Genomic DNA, 18,148 nt, shown 5'->3' with positions numbered 1-18,148 from the left:
ATAAAGAACTGGTTGAGCAACAGGAAATAGAGAGTAGTCGTGATCAGGGATCAGTGCTGGGGCCATTGTTGTTTGTGATATATGGTATGATCAGCAAGTTTACAGATGGTGGAGTAGCAGAAAGCCTCAGGGACTGTCAAAGAATACAGGAGAATATAGATAGACTGAAGAGTTGGGCGGAGAAGTGGCATAAGGAGTTCAATCCAGGAAAATGTGAGGTGATGCATTTTGGCAAGTCTAATTCGAAAGTGAATTATACAGTATACGGAAGAGCCTTGGGAAACGTTGGTGAGCAAAAAGATCTGGGAGTGCAGGTCCATCCTGAAGGTTGCTGCACAGGTGGATAAAGTGGTTAAGGCGGCATATGGTATGCTTGCCTTCATCGGACGGGGTATTGAGTATAAGAGCTGGCAGGTCATGTTAAAATTGTACACAATGTTGGTTCGGCCGCATTTAAAATACTGTGTACAGTTCTGGTACATTACCAAATACTGTGTACATTACCAAAAGGATGTGAACACTTTGGAGAAGGTGCAGAGAATGTTTACGAGGATGTTGCCTGGTATGGAAGGTGCTAGCTATGAAGAGAGGTTGAGTAGGTTAGGTTTGTTTTCATTCGAAAAAAGGAGATTGACGGGGGGAACCTGACTGAGGTCGACAAAATCATGAAGGATATAGATAGAGTAGATCGAGATAAGCTTTTTCCCAGGGTGAAGGCTTCAATAATGAGAGGTCATGCTTTCAAGGTGAGTGGTGAAAAGTTTAAGGGGAATACACGCGGCAAGTACTTCACACAGTGGACAGTGGGTGTCAGGAACGTGTTGCCAGCAGAGGTGGTGGAGACATGCACGGTCGATTCTTTTAAGATGCATCTGGACAGATGCATAAGTAAGTGGGGAGCAGAGGGATACAGATGCTTAGGAATTGGGTGATAGGTTTAGACTGTAGATTTGGATCGGCTCAGGCTTGGAGGGTCAAAGGGCCTGTTCCTGGGCTGTAAATTTTCTTTGTTCTTTCTTTCTTTGTTCTAAAAAGTCAACCACACTGCTGTGGTGCTCACAAGTCAATCAGGCCAGGTGAAGGCAACTTTCTGTCCCTGAAGGACATCAGTGAAGCACGTGAAGTTTTACAACAAAAGACAATGATTATTTGATAGACAGTGCACAAGCTTTTTATTCCAGACTTTTTCAAAGTCAAACTTCAATATCTGCTACACTGGGATTTGAACTGATGTCCCCAGAATATTAGGGACTATGGATAATTAATCTAGTGACATTATCACTACGTATGTAGTGAGTCTCAGATATCTTCAGCTGTGATTTGAATTGCCTGAGAAATTTGCATTAAATGGCTGCTCCCATTTAATTGTGAGATGAGGAAACTTGTTTTTCTCTCGGAGGGTTTGGTCGAATGCAGAATCTTGAAATATTTTGAGTGGAGGTAGCTAAATTCTTGACTGCCAAGGGGATGGAAGATGATCACGGATAGTGGGCAGCACGGTGGTTAGCACTGCTGCCTCACAGCGCCAGAGACCCGGGTTCATTCCCGCCTCAGGTGACTGACTGTGTGGAGTTTGCACGTTCTCCCCGTGTCTGCGTGGGTTTTCTCCGGGTGCTCCGGTTTCCTCCCACAGTCCAAAGATGTGCAGGTCAGGTGAATTGGCCATGTTAAATTGCCCAGAGTGTTAGGTTAGGGGTATGGGTGGGTTGCGCTTCGGCGGGTCGGTGTGGACTTGTTGGGCCGAAGGGCCTGTTTCCACACTGTAAGTAATCTAATCTAATCTAATCTAAAAAATGTAAAGATGAGGTTAAAGTCAGATCAGTCATGATCTTATTCAGTGGTGCAGCAGGTTTGAAGGACTGAGTAGCCTACCCTTGTTCCTTGTTCATATGTTTACAGGATAAGACATGATTGAGGAGGAGATAAGAAAAGAAAGACATTAAAATTTGTGACAGAGAGAAAAAAATACACTAATCTTTTCTTAACCCCATCTGACACTGACCTTCTGCCAGCAACCTTAAATCTACAATCATGCCCCCTAAATCAAAGATATATTCAGATCAAGCAACCCAGGCAGTGGACTGTCACAAGGAAATGTCACATCTCTTCCATTGGAACAATTATGTTTAATTGACTTGATTGTCTCACAAAGCAGCTGCGGCTCTGCTGAAAAGTTCAAACAGGCACTGCACAGAATGCATAAAAGGAAGTCCGCCATTTTCAGGTTAAAAACCGTCTCCCTGATCTACCATCTGCACAAAAAGTTCAACATTCAGCCCACAGGCACTCACAGTTAACACTTTCACAGCACACAGAGGAAACACTTTCAGGTTTGTCTGTTCTGTCACATGAAACAAGATAGCTAGCAGGACACCCTAGTTATCTAAATCTGCCAGCAAAAAGCTTTCAAAAGCAAGGTAAACTATTCAATTCTGTCGCACAGAAGACAGCAATTGTTTGCTAAAAGGATTTGTATGTCAGTGACAATGTAGGGAGGAAATTAAACTTGGCAATTTATCAATGATTCAAAACCTTTCAGCATGGTCACAATTAACAGAGAGCTACTTCCAGTAAGTTACGTTGGAAAAAGCTTGCATCTGTTGGTGATTGGGAACTCTATTTTGAAAACAGAAACAATAGTAGATTGTACTGCTGGACAATGGACAGAATGACATCAGGTTTTAGCTTCCATCAGTTTACCACAATACTCAGATGTATGGGTTCAGACTGCACTCCAAGTCTCAAGAGAGGCTCTGAATTCTCTACAACACCGAGGGTCTTTGATCAAATGAAATGCACTCAGCATGAATCAAGGCAAAGTAGGAGGCTGCTTTTGCAAGTCAACAGAAAAAGTGCTTGTTGTCAAGTTTCTATTGGATGATGCAAGAGGGATGCAAGCATTGAATATTACTTGGAGCTTCAAAACATGGCAATGTTACAGATGAAGAAAACTTTCCTGTTCACCTTAACACAAAATTAATTGGCTTTCAAAATTACAATGACACAAAAAGATGACAAGCAATAACTTGCCCAGTGACCTTTGTCAATTCACAGCCATATGCTATCAGCATTGATTGTTTTGTTCACTTTTGAAGATCTCAACCAAGCCCTCAGAAGGGTGCAAACACTCAATCTCATCCACTGTGTTCGCTGCTCACAATGTGGTCTCCTCTGCATCGGGAGATGAAGTGCAGACTGTGTGACCACTTTGCACGACTCCGACATGCTATCTACAAAGGTGACCCTCAGCTTCAGGTTGTTTGTGTTATGGACTCGGCCAGACCACTCAAAACATTCTTAAGAAGGCAGCCCAGACCATAACTTTGTATTTTGTTTTGGTAACCATACAGTGAAAATTACCCAGATTAAGTAAGCTAGATTGAGGACCAGGTTTTAAAACAGACAAAAATTTATTCACAAAATCACAATGAAACACAAAGAACAGAATAAAGAACCCCTACAGAACTCAGTTGATCCAAACTAGACTTAATTATGCTGTTCCGAATATACACAACAGTCCCAATAAGCAACCCCCACTAAAAAATACAGTAAAAATGGAACAATTGCTTAAGGTTAGAAAAGGAGAAGGAGAAAGAGAGAACCTGTTTCCATACAGCTCACTGTTAAAACTCCTAACTAATTCTGGACTGAACTGCTCAGCTAGAGAGCTGACCATTCCCCTTTCATTATACAGGTCACTTCTAAAACATGATCACTTTGGCCTGAAGTCTCATCTGTTTACATATCAACAAAAAGGCCTCTCAATACCCTTTAATCTCTGTACCAAACAAGTCTAATTGGAACCGGGAGCTATTTACAACCCCTCTGAAAAAAAACCAAGGACACAGTATCCTTGAGAAAAGGAACAGCTTTTAGAAAAGAAGACCAGCTTTGTAACACCTACCAATAGACAACAGACAATAGACAATCGATGCAGGAGTAGGCCATTCAGCCCTTCGAGCCTGCACCGCCATTCAATATGATCATGGCTGATCTTTCCCAATCAGTATCCTGTTCCAGCCTTATCTCCATAACCCTTGACTCCACTATCTTTAAGAGCTCTATCCAATTCTTTCTAAAATGAATCCAGAGACTGGGCCTCCACTGCCCTCTGGGGCAGAGCATTCCACACAGCCACCACTCTCTGGGTGAAGTAGTTTCTCCTCATCTCTGTCTAAATAGTCTACCCCGTATTTTTAAGTTGTGTCCTCTGGTTCGGCACTCCCCCATCAGCGGAAATATGTTTCCTCCTGCCAGAGTGTCCAATCCTTTCATAATCCTATACGTTTCAATCAGATCCCCTCTCAGCCTTCTAAACTCAAGGGTATACAAGCCCAGTCGCTTCAGTCTTTCCGTGTAAGGCAATCCTGCCATTCCAGGAATTGACAAGGAATTACCACTTTAACACACCACCATGGACCCTGGCCAACATCTCTATCTCAGGCTTGCTACAGTGCCCCAGCAAAGCTTAGCGCAAGCTGGAAGAACACCACCTCACTTTCTGCATAGAAACCTTGCGACCTTCTGGACTCAATATCAAGTTCAATAATTTTAGTGTCTGAGCACCTTCCACCATTACCCCAATCCCCACACACTAGACCCTGTCATCAGTCAGGCTGCTACTACAAATAACCCATTGTCAACCACTAACTGTCCCCATTAGCAGATCTTCATTCTCCCAACCATGACCTTTCCCCATTCCTTTGTCTGTCCAATTGTTCTTCTCTCTCTTTGGGTTTGACTCCACTTATTATGTCCTCTTTATCCCTCATCCTACCCCTTGTCGTCTCACACACGTCACAACCTTTTCCACGTCACAGTCTGTTCTGAAAAAGAGTAACTGGACCCGAAACGTTAAATCTGTTTTGCATCCAGAGATGCTGCCAGACCTGCTGAGTTCTTCCAGCAATTTCTGGTTTTGTTCTCGATTTCCAGAATCTGCAGTTCCTGGGGTTTGTTTCCTTTGAAATGCACAACATACAGTTCAGAAGATGGCCATTCAGCCCAGCCTGCCTGCACCAGCTCTTCAGATTTGGAGAGGTTGTGATATCCATGATCTCGATCTTGAATATGCTAAATAACTGATCACCTCAGTTATCTCTGGGGTAGAGAATGCCAAAAGTTAACAACTGTGCAGGTGAAGAAATTTCTCAGGTCAAAACTAAACAGCTGAATTAGCCCCTCTCAACTGCTCAGCTCAACCTCAACCTCAATCTCAACCTAAGAGGCTGAGTTACTAAGGTAACAGAGAGCGTTTGTATATAAAACGCAAGAACTTTCCATCAGTTGCTATGGAATTGACATCTATCATTTGGTTCAGTGAATCATCATTCCCTCAAGCACTTAGCTGATTTCCATCAACCCATTATTGAGCACACTAAAACCTGCCATGTCCAACACCTCATGTGCCACTGTTTCATTCATGGCCAAAGTAATCAGCACACTTGGTTTTAACAAGACGATCGACTGAATTTCAGCACAATGACAACAATTAAGTCAAAGTGAACAGTTTTAAATGAGACTGAAGGGACCTCAGAGGGATTTCAAAACTATGAAGCTGGCAATGAGAAAACAGAAAGCTGAATCTGTGAATTGTCTGTGGAATTCTACTGTTATCACAGCAACATAGATCATCCTGAACAGGATGATTTAAGTTCTTCATCATTTGAAGTGGAGAGGCCCCTTGTAACTGCAGGACAATGCTCACAAACTCGTGAACGCCTTGTTGGTACATTTCCCACAGGCGACGTCTGCCCCCACAGTTCTAACTACAACGAGCATGGCACGAATGCTTCAGAACCACAAATGGCACTTGAAAACCGAGCAAAACCCTTGAATGTTGTAATAAAGGAAAACTACATCTGGTCATTTGTCACGTGATATATGTCATCCTGAAGTTATGATAAACGAGGCTGAATGAAGTGCCAGTGAAGAAGCATGCCACACCAGGCCAGGGCCACACTTGTTCACTCTGATCTTACAATGACAAATAACTGTCAAACTGCTCAGTTGTTAAATGAAGTGCTTAATTGCTCAATAAATATCTTGAAACCATATTCACTAACAACCTGCTCATTCATGCAACACACACAGATTCAGGCACAAGACAAGACAGCTTTTCCATTGTCCCAGATTTTGGCAAATTTACTGGGAGAATACATTTTCCCATCAGCATAATTCACACCAATGAAGAACCCCATGTCCCATGGAACATCTGGTGCTCTGGGTTCAGAGAATGCTCCAGGTCTCAAGAGTTGTTGATCAGAGGTGCCTTTTTGAGGGCGAGGTGTGAAATCTAAATTTAAAAATCTTACGGCAGTATGTCAGAGAGTAGGAGATTTCTTCCTGGTACACCGACCTATATTCCTCAACTAACAGCATGAACAACATTTCTCAAGTGCTGTCACTGCTGCAGTGAAGCAAATGTGAGAGCTGCATATTATGGTCTGATAAACAGCAAGGACTTCTTTCAACACTATTCACAAGACTTGGTTACATACACTTTGATAGCATTACAAAACAAAATTCAATGATACCCAGTATCTAAAATTGTAAGACGACATATAGTCATTGTCTGTCTTTGCTTAATCCTTTTGTCTTGCACCATCATTCCTTCTGCCATTCACACACTCCACTTGTGGGCGGCATCAGCAGGGCCAGCAATTGATGAGGATGGCGGCTTCATCAGGGTCTGGAGGTCGGGAAGTCCAAAGCAGGACTCTGGTGGATGGAGATGAGGCTGTGGCTGGCAGAGGAGTGAGCACATGGCCCAGCACTGGCTGCAACATTGGCAGAGGTGACATCGGTGAGGTAGGTACATTAGCCAAAGATGATGCCCGAGAGGTGGAGGTTTCAACACCATTCAAGTCCGGTGCTGGAAATGGCAAAGCGGTGGCAGAAGGGTTATAGACTCTCTTTAAGCTAGACTTTTAAAAATTATTCTTAAACTGTTCAAAATGGTACTGGATCATGGTGATAGTGGAAGCTTTTCACAGTATTTTACTGTATTTTTTTCAGTGATATACACATGTCACCAAATGAGATGCTAACATTTTTCCCTTCTCAACTCTAAAGTGCATCAATACAACACATCTTTATTTGGAGAGGAAATAGTTCACAACTTTAAGACTTTAATTACGGATGCTGTAAATCAGAAATGAAAACATAAGTTGCTGGAAAAGCTCAGCAAGTCTGGCAGCACCCGTGAAGAGAAATCAGTTAATGTTTCGGGTCTGGTGACCTTTCCTCAGAACTGTTCAGAGAAAGGGTCACCGGCTCTGAAACGTTAACTCTGATTTCTCTTCACAGATGCTGCCAGTACTGCTGAGCTTGTCACAAACCAGCTTTCAGCACCATAGGGAAAGGTACTGTTTTGCTAAAAAGAACCTTCATTCAAAGATTCGTGAATACAAATCCCACCCCACGGATTCCGCTCCCCACTACTCCTGCAAAGACCCTCACCCTCCTTCCAAGCCTAAGCTTGAAAATGCCCCTCATATGGTCGGTTCTCTCCTTTCTGGCCATCCCTCAATTCCATTTGCCATCTGCCCAAATATCGTCTTACAATTCAGTAGCAAAACGTCTTGGATAGATTCAAGTCAAATGTCCTGTCATGTTTCATCATGTGAAAGGGGCAACCAACATCCAAATAGATGTCAGTCTTGCTTCACTTAAGTAAATGAATGGACTCCTTTACACTGAATGCAGCAGCTTCTAGTGGACTGATGACTTTCTTCATACCAATCAAACTCAACTTAGAATGTGTTGTGAAGGAAGAATACTACCAAGCAACAATCCATGGCCACGGATTATGTGAACAAGTTCTGAAGCCCTCCCAAGTTGATTTTATTTAATCTCTTACTATACATGCAGTGGACTTACACAGAGGAGCTAAAGTTGAGTTTAACTTTGGTCATCAGTAAAGAGTGAAGGTTTACAAAGATAGAAGGCTTGCTCGTGAGAAGTCATCGATCAGAGATGATGGCCAAAACTAGCCAAAGCAAGATGTGGAAATACCTTTATTTATAGTGCCATGTAACGGTTTGAAATGCATTTCCCACAAGTCACTTACAAAAGGGATCTGGGTTAATAATTCAAGTTAAAAATTTGCCAGCTTCTGACACAAATCATTGTGGGATGTAGGAGGATTTGGACAGCTCTTCCAAGTGCTGTAACATTGGTGTCATCATCTGCTATCAGCGCACAGTTGGCTGGAGCTTCTCAAGTTCATTTCACTAAGGATCTTTCCAACCTGACAACCATGTGAGGGTTTCGCACCTCATGGTCTGGTTTCCACTGGATGTGAATTTGTTTGACCCATTGTAGTTCTTGTTGGATAATGCCTTCATCATGACAGGCAACCTCACTCAAGTCTAATTCTGAAAGGGTACATGCCGACCAGCTGTTTCTATGGGTGGTTGGTGTTGTGACAGTGCTGATGGTCATTTCCCTAGTTCTGGGACAGAAGGTCTAAATTCAAGTCACCCTGCCTAAGAGATGTGTCAGAACATGAGAGTGGTGATGGAAAAGCCCAGCAGGTCAGGCAGCATCCAAGGAGATTCGCCTGCTCCTTGGATGCTGCCTGACCTGCAGTACTTTTCCAGCACCACATACCGATACTGAGCTCCAGTATCAGAATATGTTCAAACAGATTGATCAAAGTAACAAGAGGTTGAGAATGGAACTTTACACAGTGGCAGTGGTGAAAAACTATCACATGGTGATTGAGCTGAGAAACTGTTACACATATTTGGACTCAGTTTCTGGCTCTGTGAGCCAGTGGCCAGTCAATGACAAGAGAAATAGTGACCTGACTGAGGTGTACAAAATTATGGAGGGGTACAGATACACTGGATAAGAAGAAAGGATTCTCAAATACAGGGATCAATAACTGGGGCATACGTTTAAGGTGAAAGGCAGGAGGTTTCAAGGAGTTTTCAGGAAGAATTTTGTTTCCCAAAGAATGGAGAATATCTGGAACTCAGTAGCTGAAAGAGTGATGGAGGTGAGAACCCTCACAATGACTGGGACATATTTATCTGAACATTCACAATGCTATGGGCCAAGTACTGGAAATTGGGATGAGCAGAAAAGTATTTGATAACTGGCATTTGATATCTGTGCTGTGAAACTCGATGACACATGGTTATTTGAACTACCTGGAGGCAGAACAAACCGGTTAGAATACAAGGAAGTGAATTTCTCAGTGGGATGCTTTAAACCAATATTGGGAAGGCAGAAAAACACATGGGAGCAGGCACTGTCATGTGGGAGGAGGGTGACACCCCAACCCAAAGTGCACACACAACAAGCTTGCTAGGATGTGAGTACCCCTTGCAACTGGTCAATACTGGGCTGATCAATTCCTGTTTCCCTGTTCAGTGAATGAGCAGATCATAACACTCAATCACAACAATGAATCATGGCGGTCAAATTTGTTTTGTGCAACAGGTGTAAGAAAGCAAGCGTTTGAACTGGAAATAGCATAGTGTGTTTCAGCAATGAATGGACCAGATGAGGAGACTGCACAAGAGGTCACAAGAACCACTGTGAGAATTACGCCAAGCATATGGAATTTCAGGAATGATTGGGCAAGGATCAGGTATATTGCAACCAAAAATGATTTTTGTTTTCTGACAATTTATGGGATATGGGTGGTGCTGGCAGGACAACTAATATTAACCATTCCTAAGTGTTAAAACCTGAAACTGGGTTGCTCGCAAGGCCATTTCAGAGTGCAGGGAACAGTCATTCATCAGAGTCCAGACTCCATTGTCCTAAGTCCCAAATCAGCAAGACCAGGTGAGGACACCAGATTTCCTTCCCTCATGGTGGGCTCTTATGTCAATCAACAGTGCTTCCATAGTCGCCTTCAGGTTCACTTTGCATACCAGAGGTTTACATTCAAATGTCACCATCAAGCCATGGAGGGATTTGAATCCATGTCCAAGAATATTAGTGTTTGACATACTGGACAATTATTTCAATGACATTGTCACAACAGCACTGTCTCCCTTAAAATATTCTGTGATATTAATACATGAGTGACACTGCTATTTTATTGAGAGTCACTTTGACAGAAGTACCACGAGTACTAGTAGTTTACAAGACGAGAATGTGCAGGAAGGAGACCCTGCAACCTATCCAATTGCCAAGCCGAGTGTTGTTGAAGTGAGAATCCGAGTGTTAGCACAATCCAGTTGAGAAGGGACTGAGAGTTCCCAGCAATATTTGTCAGTTCTTTCTGTCACTCTCAAACTTGTTTAAAGGGGCACAGCATTATTTCACCAACGGTGCATTAACATTTCAAAATATTATTGGTATTTATTTCCAAAATAATAGCACAATAAAAATAAATTGAAATGTGAAGAATGAGCTTCCTCATGATTCACTTTAAGAACACAGAAGCCAATTTGAATTGAGATGAGAAACCTTTGAAGTGTCAAATTATGTTGAAAGATCTGACGTGTTATTAATCACCTCAAGTATGAAATTACAGCAGAATCTTGTAAGGACAACTCTGATGGGTTTTGTGCTTATTCCTTAAAGAACTGTGGGGGCGAGCTGCTGTCAGCAGCACAGACAGCAGCTATACAGGCCTTGAGCGTGGGCTATTTAAATACTGCTGCTCCAGTATTATTAACTGTTCCAAACATCAGGAGTCTTTCACACCTATAACATGCAATCTCACAAGCAAAACCACTCAATTTTCAACATCCCCGCTCATAAGAAATATTTCCATTTGTGAAAAACGTGGTTGATCAGCCCTTTTATTTAAATGGTGATCTTCAGTTCATTTGGCTACAGTATTGTTACTTGCTGGCATGCATCTGCCTGGAGTCCAAGCACACACACTTCTAAGGATGAGCAGGATGGGAGCTGCACAAGTTACATACCTCTGTCATACATGTAAAATGGAACTGAATTAGCTTTATTGTCTCATGTGCTCACATGAGTACAGTGAAAAGTTTCTAAGTCGCCACATACAGCACCATCTTACATACAAAGATACGTAGCAACAGAATCTTGGTACCAAGCACAAAAATAAAGAAAATGAAGTTAAAAAGTTAAATATTACAGTCAGTCTTAAAAATCAGAAAAATGGAGAGACACAGTTAACAGTTCAAAGCACAGACTCAAAGTGCCTTGCCATGCTGGGCTTGCACTCCTCACAAGGGTTCCATCTTCCCCCATTCTGCACTCAATCTCGCCCCGACTGCTGCAATGGACTGCCTGCTCTTGCTGCCTTTTACCCTGGTCCTACTACTGCTGCTGCCGCAGGAAGCCTGGTCCTGCCCCCCTCGCCCTCACTACCTGTCACCACAGGCTGCCTGTACCCCCTCCTGCCACCAGCATTTCAAACAGAAAATGTGGTTTCTCACATTTGTACAAAGTGTTGATGTTGTCAAACGCCTGTCTAATATTAACTGCTGATTTAGACTGTTTATTTAAGAAAGGATGTAACTGCATTCAAAGCAGCCCAGAGAAGGTTCTGCAAAATGATCCCTGAAGCAATGGGATGGACACAAGCAGAAAGTTTGAAGAGACTAATCCTGCAATGTTTCGACTTCAGACAAGCTGATCCTCTCAAAATATGTAATATTCTGTGCAGACTTGACAAGGTGGACACTGGTAGAGTGTTCCCCCTTGTGGGAAACAAGATAGATTTTGAAAACAAATGGTCTCCCATTGAAGACAAAAAGAGAGAGAACGGTTCTCTGATGGCCATGATTCTTGAGAAATACCTTGGCCAGATAATGCCTGTGGAGCAGGGTCACGAAACAAGGAAGTCAAAGGGTCTGACGGTAGAGGCAGGAAAGTTGAAATGATGCCACAATTAGGTCAGTCATGATCTTATCGCATGCCAGAGTAGGTTTATATTTTTAAAAAGGGGAGATTAAAACTCTTGAGAAAAGGCACTAATCACCACACTCTGTTGAGAAAATTATGTCCATGATCACAATCTTCTAATCCCAGAAGAGAAAAATGGAACACTTGAAAACAGGTCATCAGTCTCCTTTCACAGACACCACTCAAACACTGCATTCTTGATACAACAAATATCCAGATTAAAACCCAGCGCAATTACAGGCAGTACCAACATGAATTGACCTGCAGGCTTGTTGTCATGAGCAAACCTGCCACTAATTTTGTGTCCCCTTTCTGTTTTTTTCCCAAACACATCACATGGAACGTGCATCCAAATTGAGAAGAATTCTAATATTACAGTGAACTGGAACTAAAATCTAATTTCTAAAGGAAAAGGGTTACAAATTGTTTTCAGTGATATTCAAAGATGGAGACTTTGATGTACTTCTGTGGTGCACTCTTTTCCAAGAATTAACTCGTATTTTTAACTGTTTGAAACTGCCAGCATTAGTATTACAGCAAGCAAGGCTGTTCACGGTTAGTCACACTGTCAGGATTCAAGCTCTGCCTCTGAACTGAGCCTGCCAATTATGAGAAAATTGGAGCCATTTCCTCAGGCCTTGATGCCATGCTGTTCAAAAGGATGTGGCTGTGCCCTCCCTCTGTGTGGAAGGTACAGCAATGCGAAAAATTCCCTCATGGAAACAGTCTCTGTAATGGCCATGTTTCCTTGACAACAGGACTTGCTTGTTATTTGCTCATATCTCTCCTCCTGGTTTGGAGCTGGGGATGGTTTTGTGCACTGCAATCCGAACAATTCTGTACTTTTTTTATTTCAATTGTTGTTTATGCAAGGCAGGAGCTGTCAGCACACAGAAACTGCTCTCTCGCTGTTAAGGAGAATTAGTGTGTATAAAGGCTACAGCTTGAGAAATATGTACCAATCAGTGGTGATACTGAAAACTGTTCAGTGAGGCAACTTCTCTAATACTCTATAAAAATAAATTGTATATTCATGGCCTGTTTGAGCTCAGACTGTGTTGTAGTTCACCTCAACACTTTCCTGCCCACAAGCCATTCCGACTCTCCATGGAGTTCTACTTGGAGACTAACTTTTCGAAACACAACTGCAAGAGTGGGCTTACTCAGGAATGTTTCAAACGTGACTTCAATTCTCCCAGTAGTCCACCATCCCATCAGTGGTGCATTTCACCAAGGCATCATCTGTGATTTACTGTCCAAGTGACAGTCTTGATCCAGGACCTATCAGCTGAAGCTAAGTAAAAACACTCTTGCCCTGAATCAGAAGATTGTGAATTTCTTTTGGTTGATACACCAAATGAAGAAGTGCTGCATTCTTGAAGGTACCATCCTTCAGATGAGGCCTTGCCTGCCCTTTTCAGTGGGTGGACAAAGTTCCCATGCCACTATTTGAATTAGGAGAAAGTGAGGACTGCAGATGCTGGAGATCAGAGCTTAAAAATGAGTTGCTGGAAAAGCGCAGCAGGTCAGGCAGCATCAAAGGAACATGCAAATCGACGTTTCGGGCATAAGCCCTTCTTCAGGAATGAAGAAGGGCTTATGCCCGAAACATCGATTCGCCTGTTCCTTTGATGCTGCTTGACCTGCTGCGCTTTTCCAGCAACTCATTTTTAAGCACTATTTGAATTACAACAGCAAAGCTTTCTCAAATAGTTTTGCCAATACTTATTCCTCAAATAATATCACAATATTACTTTCCTTTTCTCCTTCCTTTATGGGAGCTTACAGTGTGGAAATTCCTACATTACAGCCAATAAAATTACAATTAGTGTTGTCAAGTGCTTTTGGACATAGGAATGCAAAGGGTGCTATTTAAATATTTAAATACTGGTAATTCTCTGTTCCTAGCTCTCCTCCTGGCCCATATATACACACGCCAAGTTCTGTCCATCTGTAATTTGTTTGGACCAGATGCCTGCAGATTATACCGCCTCGTGGATTGGCCCTTATTTGGCTAAGTCCAGGAACGTTGCATTTTCCCACATGCCATATCTGTGACAGCTTAAATATTCGTGAGTACATTCCCATCCACTTGGCATTGCAGCCATCCACATGTGTGAGCACCCAACCAGATCTTTGTCCTTTGGGAAGGCAGCACATCTCTTCCTCTTTGTTGCATGCTACTGCTTAAACAAAGCTTTGTTTTGACAAGAAGCTAACTGACATGTCTATACAGAGCCATCTGCCAGACTTGCTATTGAATTTTGTCACTTTCATTGAATCATGAAACAATTCAGTGTGAACAGATTTCACACTCCTGACCTCATTACTCACCAATATTGGAGTGTTTCAACAATCGACAGATTCGAGCTTCCCTCTCTAACTTCTGGTGGTCTGCAAGAGAACAGAAATAAATCAATCAACCCACAGGGAATTGGAATGCAGGAACCTTGCATTTCTGAAAACATCAGCAACAGTGCGAAACTGGCTGTAAATTCATTTGATTTTGATGGCTCAAGAAATGGTTGGAAAGTACTTGCAATTACTGAAACTGCTCAGAAAGATACCAAGGTAAAAACGGAGCTATAAAAAAGCAAAATATACATTCATAAACAGAAGAAAGAAAGAATTAAAATATGCATGCCATGTTAATTCAGTTCGGTATTTTCTCTTCTCAAAATCCTCACACTTGATAGGCGGATCAAGAGAACCTGTTCTCCATTTCATTGAGAGAGATTCCAGGCAATTCCCCCTGCCCCCTCAACCACTCTCTCCCTAAGGTCAGGAGAAGTTCTGAAACATTATGGACCTGTTTATGTGTTTTGAATCTGTTTACGTGCATCTTAGATTATGTTTTGGCTCACATGTGCACTTGAAGAATGCATGAAGAAACTATCAATCAGTTGTTCATGGCTGTTGGATGGGGCAAGGAGTGAATATATTTTGATGTGTGAAGCCCTGCAGTTTTGTTGCTGTGTTGGATGAATTAAAGGCCTTTTCCTGCTCAGATACATTTGGAATGTGGTCTGATTATTTATTGCAATGTGCACCAAGGTACAGTGAAAAGTGCTGTCCTTTATGCTTTACAGTCAGATCACACTATACAAGTGCATCAGGGTAACAGGACAGAGTGCAGGTGACAATGTTACAGCTACCAAGAAGGTGCAGAGAGAGAGGGAGACCGAGAGAGAGAAGAGAGAGAGAGAGAGAGAGAGATATCAACATTAACATTAAAGAGGTCCATTCAAAAGTCTGGGATCAGCAGGGATGAAGTTGTTCTTGAATCTGTTGGTATGTGCATACAAACTGTGATGTCTTCTGACCAACGGAAGAGGGTGGAAGAGCATATAACCAGGGTGGGAGGGGTCTTTGATTACGTTGGTTGCTCTCCCGATGCAATGGGAAGTATAGATGATGTAAAAGGATGGGAGGCTGGTTTTCTTGATGGACTGAGCTGTGTTCACAACTCTCTGTAGTTTCTTGCGGGCTTGGGAACAGCGCTCGCCATACCAAGCTGTGATGCGACCAGCCAGGTTCCTCTCAATGGGGCATCTACAACAATTGCTCTGAGTCCTTGTGGACATGCTGAATTTCCTCAGCCTCCTGAGGAATTAGAGGCATTGCTGTTCTTTCTTGACCTTAGTGTCAACATGGGTGGACCAAGACAGATTGTTGGTACTCGTCACTCCCAGCAACTTGACATTCTCAACCATCTCCATTTCGTACTAATGATGCAGACAAGGCTGTGCCCTCCACTCTACCTCCTGAAGTCAATGGCCAGCTCCTTCGTTTTGCTCATGTTGCTGGAGAGATGTTTGCCTTTAGAACATGCCATTAAGCACTCAATCTCTTGCCTGTACTCCTTCTCATTGTTGTGTGAGATCCAATTTACAATTATCAGCAAACTTGTAAATGGAGTTGGTGTAGCATTTGGCCTCACTGTCATGTGTATAAGGAGTATAGTTAGGGGCTGAGTACTGAGGACTATTGTGAACGAGGTGTTGTTGCCTGTCCCGACTGACTGCAGTCTGTTTTTTGAGGAAGTCAAAAATCCATGTCCAAATATCCCAATGTACCCAAGCAGGAGAAAGCCACTAATTCATCCAACATAACCTCAGAACTGCAAGGCCTCGTGCATCAGAATCTATTCATTCCCTGCCCTAACCAACACCCATGTGATAAAGTCTAGATAAAAACCCATGCTGAGAGAGAGAAAAAAATAACAGGAAAACAACTCAGTCTTAATCCTTTGAGGCAATCAAAGCTACTCTTGGAGACAACTCTGACTCTCATTTAATTGCACCTCAACACTACAGAGAAGACTGTGACTTTGCACTTATTATTAAAAAAAGTCAACCAAATGCAAACTCATTACAAAGTTAAAAGCCACTAAACAAAACCTTGACTTCACAAGCAAATAAAACATCTCATCAAACCAACCTCAAGCTATTCTGCAAAGTTGGCATCCGAACACATACATTTTGAAAGTAGGTTCAATCACAAACACCAAGTCCATGCTACCTTAATCAGTAACCTTCATCTTCTGCATTTGGGACAATGACATAGTTTTAAAAGAAAGACATCATTGAACAGTGAAAATAAAATCTCTCCTCAATTGTAGAGGAACCTGCATTGAGAAGGAAGAGTATCTTGTATGTTATTCAAATCAAAAGGACTTGTGAAAACAAGTCAATGTGAGCATACTGAGACAAATTCTCAATGCTGGATCCCTCTGGTGTGTGTGGTACCCCAACCTATCATCAACAAACCACACACCAGTGAATCTATGTAGCAGACCAGTGGCACTTTTGCACTGGCCATACTACTGAGTTCCCATACCTTTACAATGATTTATTGTAAGCTCTGGAATGTCCCACATTCCCATGACAGCACAATTTGGGGGATGGTGAGCATTTATTGCTCAACCCCGACAACGGGTGGCTTGTTACGCCATTTAAAAGTGCAGTTGCAAGAGCCAACCATGTTGCTGTGGATTTGGTATCACATGGAGGCCACAGATTCCATAAAGGTCCTCTGTGAACCAGGTTTTACACAATTTCATGGTGGTTGTCAGGGTTATCACTGAAGATAGCTTCATTTTCCTGATTCAAGAATGGAATTTAAGTTCCACCTTGAAGCTGCTGTGGTGGAATTTGAACCCAAGTCTGTCCGTCTTTCACCTGGGCCCTGTATATTCCGAATCCACTGAGACCATCTTCCATTCAAAGATATGTAAGTTTAAGTGGATGGGCGAGGCTGCATTACCCTGTAGTGTGCAAAGATGTGAAGACTCTGTGGATTAGCCATGCTCAATAGGGATTCCAGGAGTAGAAGGGCAGCAGTGAGCTGCTCTCAGAGTTGGTGCAGACTTGACAGGCCAAATGGCTCCTCTCTCTCCAGTTGGGATTCTATGATTGTGTGACTTTCCCAGGTCTCAACTGAAACAGAGTCAACATTTGGTTGACGAAAATTGCCATTACCCCAGTTAAACCATCTTTCTTTGTACTTTAGGTTGTGGCTCCATCTTAAAGATTTGTGCAAATGCAAGTTAAGACTCAGCAGATCGGTGCAGATGAAACTGGCTGAAAAGTCTCTTCTGTGCTGCACGTCTTTAAGACAGAAACTGAGAAAATGAAAAGCGGGAGCAATCAAATTACATAATGCTCAATCAACGGAAGATTCAAGTTGCACCACTGGCAAATATTTAATGATTCAAATCATTATGTAAAATAAAAAGCAAATCCTAATTATGAAAGCACCTGCTCTAAGGAGTGAACTTCATGACACAGACAGTTAAAACAAATCCTTTACACAGAGCCCATGTTGCTCCCACATTGGTTAGTGATTGGATAGTCTGACAGCGATTAAACTTCAGAAGTGCTACACAGCACTTCACAACCTTGAGTGAAAGGTGCTATATAAATAGAAGTCTGCTTCCTTTCTCTCTTTAAACACTAATCCTTCAGAAACAACTGCATTCAAACAGACAGCTCCACTCACACAAGAAAGATGTATCCTGAGAAATGGGTCTGTTCAAGTTCTGTTCTGAGATTTTGCAATCAATACACCGGTCCAACTCTGCTGTGAGAGAATCTGGGGAGAGCGAATCATTGAAGTTTCAGGTCTGGAACCTTTCTTCAGCACCAAAGGTTCTGATGAAGGTCACAGACTAAGCGTCAATGCGGTTTCTTTCTCCATGGGTGCTGCCATGTTTGTTCAGTATTTCAAAACATTTTCTGTTTTTATTTCAGAGTTCCAGCAGCTGCACTACTTCATACTGTTAGTGTATAATTCAGTC

The 18,148-nt window shown here is 42.4% G+C and overlaps 1 protein-coding gene across 36 annotated transcripts in view; it reads right to left on the bottom strand.

Moving 5' to 3' along the window:
- The window catches only part of LOC140459699 (calcium/calmodulin-dependent protein kinase type II subunit beta), a 265,742-nt gene that overhangs the window by 162,179 nt on the left and 85,415 nt on the right, over positions 1-18,148 (bottom strand). For all 36 annotated transcript variants that reach the window (XM_072554076.1, XM_072554075.1, XM_072554080.1 and 33 more), the window contains exon 3: positions 14,185-14,244. In XM_072554076.1, the coding sequence (XP_072410177.1) occupies positions 14,185-14,244 (60 nt within the window). The remainder of the gene's footprint in view (positions 1-14,184; positions 14,245-18,148) is intronic.

The sequence above is a fragment of the Chiloscyllium punctatum genome, chromosome 35 (assembly GCF_047496795.1).
Source record: "Chiloscyllium punctatum isolate Juve2018m chromosome 35, sChiPun1.3, whole genome shotgun sequence".
Lineage (NCBI taxonomy): Eukaryota > Metazoa > Chordata > Chondrichthyes > Orectolobiformes > Hemiscylliidae > Chiloscyllium > Chiloscyllium punctatum.
This window is presented reverse-complemented; position numbering and strand designations above follow the sequence as displayed.